At 25.6% G+C, this 7,433-nt stretch overlaps 1 protein-coding gene across 5 annotated transcripts; it reads left to right on the plus strand.

Annotated features, from left to right (window-relative positions):
* Positions 1 to 5,698, plus strand: LOC122270410 (EKC/KEOPS complex subunit Lage3). 5 transcript variants are annotated; one of them, XR_011638021.1, is made up of 4 exons: positions 1 to 473; positions 878 to 1,285; positions 2,797 to 2,925; positions 5,532 to 5,698. XR_011638021.1 is itself a non-coding variant. In XM_043047623.2 (4 exons), exons 2-4 carry the CDS (start codon positions 1,252 to 1,254, stop codon positions 5,641 to 5,643), a joined length of 309 nt encoding a protein of 102 aa, XP_042903557.1. In that variant the 5' UTR covers positions 20 to 473; positions 878 to 1,251; the 3' UTR covers positions 5,644 to 5,698. The 5 variants fall into 5 exon arrangements, 2 of the variants coding, with proteins under 2 accessions (XP_042903557.1, XP_071042929.1); XR_011638020.1 differs by having other exon boundaries at positions 15 to 473; positions 878 to 907; positions 2,763 to 2,925; XM_043047623.2 differs by having other exon boundaries at positions 20 to 473; positions 2,763 to 2,925.
* Positions 5,699 to 7,433: the final 1,735 nt, after the last annotated feature.

Below are 7,433 nucleotides of genomic sequence, written 5' to 3' on the forward strand. Positions count from 1 at the left end.
GACACGTGAACGACCGTCATCTTGTTCGACAATTGGCGGGTAATTTAGAGCGGTCATTCAGTTTTGCTATAATGTTGAATAGGCATGTTCACGTGTAATTTTTCCCTATGCTATAACGTTTGGCATTTTTAAATAAATTTTATTATTTCAATTTTCGAATTATAACTTCGACAGTACTAATAATTTTAATTTCATTTTTTAGAAATTACCCTTCTGCATTTTAATTAAAGCATAGTTATTATTTTTTAATATGAAGTCAATGCCGAGCAAAAGATTAAGCTTTTAAAAACTGTATTCACCAAGTATTTTATAAATTATTTATAATCAACTTAATAAATTTGTAATCCGATAATTGAAAATCAAGAATATGCCTACTTCCTCCCCCCCGGACATTTTTATTTATGTCTTTCCTTTTCCTTCAATACAGCCGTGATTTATTTATATATCTAAGGATAATTTCATTGAAAGAGCTGGTAAGTAATTTTACAATAAGTTTGAACTTTATTTTTATAAAAGAAAATACTTAGTTTACGTTTTTATTAATAATATTAAGTGCTTAATTAGTTCAATTAACTCGAGATTTGTTTTTTAAATCTATTTCCTTTTTTAGAAAAACTTCACCAATTTAGAGTAATATGTAACAAGAATTTATTTAAAAAATTATAATTACTTCTTTAATGTTTAATTACAATAATTTTTTGTCAGAACAGTGTTGCATGAGTTAGAATAAAGGTTTTGTTTTAAACGTATTTTGCTAATCAATAATTTATTAACTTTAAAAGAAATACTAAAAAACTTTTTTTTGAAATATACTCATTTAAAAGATTGTTCTTTTCCTAAATTAAAACTAAGTCTCTTTGTTTTTATATTTGCTTAGTTTCCAGTTCAAACAAAGGGAAAGGATCAGGTTTGTTTCTTTCATAATTCAAACAACTCCTACATCATGAAGCCCATCCCACTCCAGACGATTTGTGAAAACGTCATTTTTGCCGTTCTTGGCCACGCCCCCTCAAAAAACTCCCCGCAGGCACTCGTAGGGATCTCGCCAAATTTTGGCGCCAATTTTGGCGTAGATCACGATACGGAAATCATCCCTTAATTCGCAGTTAAGAAGAGTTTTGTTTCATATGTCTTGCTTATTTTATGAAGTATTTATGTAACATTAAAAAGTTTTCTTTGTTGCCGTTTTTAAAATTCCCAGTTGAGAGCAATGTTGCTTCAACATTCTGCTTGTGATTTGAAATATTCAAAATGTTCGTTTATGTTTTTATAAATAAATCTCATTGTAAGTTCGTTTAGTTTCACAAATTTTATTTTGTTTTAAATTACAGTTTTGTTGCTATGATGTTTATGAAATCTTTAATTTAGGGGAGGTTTTGAAAGTCATTGTATTAACATAGTTATGCTCATATATTTGCGTCATTTGTATTGCATTTAGAGAAATAATGTAGGTGATACCTATTGTCTTTTTTTCTAGATATTATACCTAAGGTTAATGGCATAATTTAAAGCAATCTTCATAGTTATGTTTATGATGGAAATCTTTGATTCTTACCTTTTATTAATCGATCATACTTTTAAGTATTGCTTAGGTATACTTTTAAGCACTAAGTTCATTGTTTTTTATTTTGACTTATAATAGATGTTTAAAAAGCTATATATATTTTTAAAAAAACCTTGCCCGAATATGTTTACTTTATTTTTAAATTTTACTTTATTTTAATTATTTACTTTAATACTTGAGCCAACCCACTTGTGTATGGGTCAGGAAACTAGTCTTGCATCAGAAAGGTTCGGGGTTCGAATCCAGGGTAAGGCGTGGAAGTTCTTTCATTCTCTCTGCTATCTGTCTTTATTGTTGGAGCAACCTTAGCCCACTAAATATGGTGCCCCTGAAAAAGTGGCCTACAAATCTGCCCTTCAGATGCCTGTATTGACGTTAGGTCATTCTCCAGATAGGCATTGGAAAAAAAAACTTTAATACTTATATTTACTTTAATTTTAAATATCATGATATCTTTATATTTTTTGACTAAGTGTACATACATTAATTTTTCTTTTGAAAAAAAAGTTTATCTGTAAATAAATAATTTGCTGCATTAGTCAAATGCCCCAAATTCATTTTAACATTTTTATCATAGATTGTAGTGGCTCTTTTACTTTATACATTGAGTTTGTCTTTATATTTTGCATTTTAATTAATACCAAATACATATTTAATATTTTAAAATAATTTTTATGCTTTCTAACATTCTATTTGATCAAAATTTTGTTAAACGCAAAAGAGATGTTTAATTATTTTATGAGTATATGTGAGATTGACTTTTTGTTCTAATGTTCATACTAATGCTTAAAAATATGAATTAATTATGAGATTCAATTTGCTATTGAATATATATTAAAAAATTTTATATCTTTGAAAATATGATATTTCTGATCTTAGTTAATGTTAAAGATTTCTATTATTATTTTCATGATTAATAATGCTGGTCCATGATCATAATCTTCTAATTGTGAGATGTTTCTCATAAATATAATGTCAATCTTAATCAAAGTAAACATTTTCAATTAATATTGAATTTATTGAGTTATACGTAACAAAAACTGTAGTTGTAGAATCAGTTCTGTGTGAAAGTTTTTTTTTATTTTCGACAAGCTCAAAATCTATTTGTTACTATTCATTTTAATGATATTAAATAGTTTCAATTTAATTTTTTTTCTCTTTTGAAAAATGTTATAGGTTTAATATAATTTTCTCTTAGACTTAGTATTGCATTATTCTTTAACTGCTAATAGTCATATGGAAATCCCATTTGCAACAAATAAAGATGCAGTAATAGCTTACAACAGTTTGAGAATTGACAAGGAACCATTACGAGGCAATGTTATCAAAGAACTAGAAGTGCAAGATAAGTTATTAATTGTGTAAGTATATATGTTTTGTTGATATTTTTATTTGTAAAATAAAAATCTGACATTTTTGAAGCTTTGTAATTAAAATGAAGAAGAAAAAAAATATTAATGAGAAAAAATTTATGAATTAAAATAAATTTATCATTGTGTATAATATTAGATATGGCACGGTGTAAGATATAATTAACATAAACAAGTGATTATTCAGTACTATACTGGAAATTTTAATATTTTTTGGAGCTAAACTTAATTGTCTTAATTAATTTGAGATGATATTTTAAGTTGAATCAGGTGCAGAAATGTACTTTCTTTGAATAAACATGCATTTTGTTGATAGATCTGGATTCATGACCTTCAACAAAAGGTTCCAATAGTTTATGCAGAATAGGTCGAAGTTCGGATCCCTTAATGTTAATTAAGAAATACAAATTTAGAAATGTGACTTTTTTTATGTTTCATTGCCAGAAACTATAAGTCAATTTTGACATTTAAAATAACATACTTTAAAACAATGTAAAAATGCATGCCTTATAATAAAAATTTTTTTTACTATTTCTAAAATAAATAAGACTTAAGTATGAAAAAAACTTTTTTATGTAGAATGATATTCATAAAATAAAAATATTGTGTGTAGAATTATAAACAAATTTCATTATTACAGTCGAACTCCGCTATAGTGAACCGTCTGCGGACTCAGTAATGTGTCCACTATAACCGATGGTTCACTATATCCAAATTTTTTGAAGAATATTTTTTGCATAAGACAGTTGAATGATTGAAAATTGGCTTTGCAATTTTGCATAAGTTATTTAAAAAATTATTAACTAATTAACAGATAATAAAGCAAAAATTGATGGAAAAAAGCACAACAAAGATTTTATTTCTCACACTGCATCACAACCGCTTTCTTAATACAGATATAAACATTATTCTAATAGTAAAATAAAAATGTTTCACTTCCTCTTTCTCGAGAAACTTCTATTCCTTTATCCCCCCTTTGCTTGATTTTCTTTTAATATCAATGGTGTTCTCCAAATAAATAAAAAAGAATAAGAAAATAAAAGAAATAATAGAGGCTGAATTGAAAGTGAAATCTAAATTTATTAAATTAAAACATTTAAGATAAAATAATTTATGTTACTCAATAATGTTACTTTAAACCTCAATAATAACTTATTTTTAGACTTGTTTAAAGCATATATAGTAGCAATTTTAAAAATTAATGCCTAATTCATAAAAATTTAATGAATGAACATTTATTTTCGTTTTAACTTTTATAAAAATAAAATGTATATATGAATTTAAACCTTACTTGATCTTCAACTAAAAATAAAAATTAATATTAATAGAAAAGTGCTTTGAAATAATTATTATTCTATATCAAGGTAGAGAATTTCTGATCGCTACCAGGCTACTAAAAAACTTGAATGGTTTAANAAGTTCTAAGCTGTTCACTATAAGCGTTAAAAATAACATTATTTAAATAGGAATACGGACGGGACCGCTAAAAAAGTTCACTACATCCGAGTGTTCACTATATCCCAGGTTCACTATAGCGGGGTTCGACTGTATTATGTTTACATAATTTTTAAATAATTACAGAAATATGACAAAATATACAAAAGGTAGTAGTAACAAAGGTAATAGTAATCATATTTATTATTAAACCAAATTTTCCAGATTACAGCTAGGCTACATTGAAGGTCAAAAATCCAAATCTGTATAAAAAAATAAAAAAAACATGTTCATTTAGAGAAAGTGCATTTTTCTATCTGATTTTTAAGTGAAAGTGTTGTCTCCACAAACCAATTTGCATAGTTAAGGTCGATGCAATAATCTGTTCATTAAATAAAAAGTTATTAAGGTGCATTAATCTTAAAAATGTACTTTTTTTTCCTTCTCCTGTTGATGGTTAAAATATTAATGTTTAGAAAGACTGCTGAATTTCAGAAAAATTGAGATAAAATGAATTCATTCTTCATTACATGAACTATTAAGAAATGCAAATATTCAAAAAAAATTTCTTTTCTACTTATTGAAAATTTATAAATCTATCACTTAGCTGACTAATTTTTGTTTCTGATGTGTTGTGTAATTATATACCTTTCTTTTCATAATTTATTAACAAAATGAAATATTTCATGACACCACTCTTAACTTATAGTCTGCCACTGTAAGAAGAGACCATGTAATATAATTAAAATAGGGGTTAGGTAGAAACACGCTCAATTCATTCTTTATTATTGTTGCAAAATAGCAACATTTTGTAATGATGTAAAAGTGCTTTTCTACTTAGATAGATAATATTTAAAATATAGATATTTATATTATTAATTTATAATAGTAAACAGGAATGTTTAATAACTGTAAGAAAAATTTCAAGAATTAAATAAGTTCCTAATCTTTATGTTTTTGAATCGAATTCCTGGGAACTTTGTGGCTCTTAATCAGTGGAATGCAAGGGGGGGGGTGAAGGATTTAAAGAAGGGTGATCAAGAAAACACTTTGTTTCTAAGATGATTCTTCATCACAATAATGTCTCCCTATACAGTCAGTGGAATATGCACTTTCTTTTCGCACTTAATATTTTCTCTCTAACTCATATTTCTCATTTGTAGGAATATATCTGCTAATGATCCCAAAAAACTAAGATCTGCTGTGAGTTCATTTATGGATTTCCTCATATTAGTAATCAACACCATTGAAAAATTTGGTCTCTCTCCATCTTAGCTCTTAAGGTGGTTATGCTGTAAAAAATGTGTAAATAAATCATGATTTTAATTTATTCTCATGAATATTTTTTTATTAAGTTTTTCCATTTTACAGTAATGTTATTATAAATTTAACTTTTAAATCATAAGATTGGCTTTAAATCTGATTGATTAAATTAATTTGGTTATTAATTATTATGCATGAAAATTTTTTCACTGCGTTACATTTTCTGTATGTTTTATTTTACCAATTATTGTATAAATATTTTTTTTGCCCCTTTACACAACTTTTTTGCATAACTTTATATGATTTAATGATATAAAAATAATTTAAAGTTATTAACTGTATAACTTCTAATTAAGAGCATGTGTTTTAAACTCCATTTATGCTGCAATATTTTAAAGTAAAAATAACTTATATAAGTTTTCTTTAAAAATTGAGTTTAATCTGTTATTTAATATTAAAATAAATGCTAAAATATAGAACTAAAGATGAAAATAAAAATTATCATTTATTATTATTTAAGGAAATTAAATTTATGATGCTATAACCAGTATGCATTGTTTTCATACTAGTTCTTCACTTTCATCTCTGTTGTACCATATGAAACTATTTTTAGCAATTTTCCGAAATATAACTTCTCTTCAGAAGCTTTACCTTCTTTAAGTAAAAATTAGATCTATTATACTGAAGTGCTCTATTGATTTTTTCTATTCTTGTTTCTTTTTTTAGTTCTTTTCCCACTTTTTTTTGCATCAGACATACTTTATTATAACACTTTATATTTGTACTTAAAAAAGGGTTATAAAACCTGAGCTCTTCAGAAAGATTTTTCTATTTTGCTTTCTCTAAAAGAGTACTGTGTCTAAAATAATATATGTTAACATGTCTTTCTGAATTATAGCTCTTGGAGAGTTTAAAATCATCATTTTAAGCTATAGTGACTATTACTAGGTCATGGGCCACATTGTTCATGCAATGTACAAACTCCAATTGTACTTTTTAGAAAACCATACCTTTCAATTTCGTCACACCTAGACCTCTATTAACTGTTCAGCCCATTTTTATAACATTTTCAACAATTATCATTAAGGTTTTCTTCAATTTTTTCTAAAACATTTAATTTGCTACTCTTGCTGTCGTTAAATTTTCAGAAAAGTTTAAAGCAGTCCTATCTATAAAAATAATTCATAATCATAAATTCTATATCTTGAGTTGTAATTAGCTTTTCTTTTTATCAACCAAAATTTCTAAATCTTTTTCATCTTCAACTATAGAACCAAAATTATTTAAACTTTAATATTTTCGCAAATTTCTGAAAACTTTTTGTTTATGCATTTTTTGTTTCCATATAATTTCCCTTCAATATTGTATTTTAGAATACAGTAATTTTTACACTTAGATGCTTTTGCAAATTTTTAAAAAGAATTAACCTCCATAATACTATCTGTTTATATTTTAACCAATAATAATGGAGAATTATGGTAAAGAGTATAGTTCAAAAGACAGTAAAATTTTACTGTCATTGCAGTGAATTGTTCCAATTGTTTAAATTGAAAAGAAATTCAATTGCAATTTAGAATTGAAATACTTTTATTTAACTTCTTTGGCATTTTTTGTAAAAGCATAGAAATATTAAAATAATACGATAAATGTATTAAACATATTTTCAGATTTGATGCACTTAAGAATTGTAAATAAAGTGGTGGCAATATAAGTATTACAAAATATTTATCTAAGGTACAAACAAAATTCCTATTGTTAGAGTCTTGAATTTTTTGTCAAATATCTTGAAAATGTGCAAGATG

The sequence above is a fragment of the Parasteatoda tepidariorum genome, chromosome 10 (assembly GCF_043381705.1).
Source record: "Parasteatoda tepidariorum isolate YZ-2023 chromosome 10, CAS_Ptep_4.0, whole genome shotgun sequence".
NCBI lineage: Eukaryota > Metazoa > Arthropoda > Arachnida > Araneae > Theridiidae > Parasteatoda > Parasteatoda tepidariorum.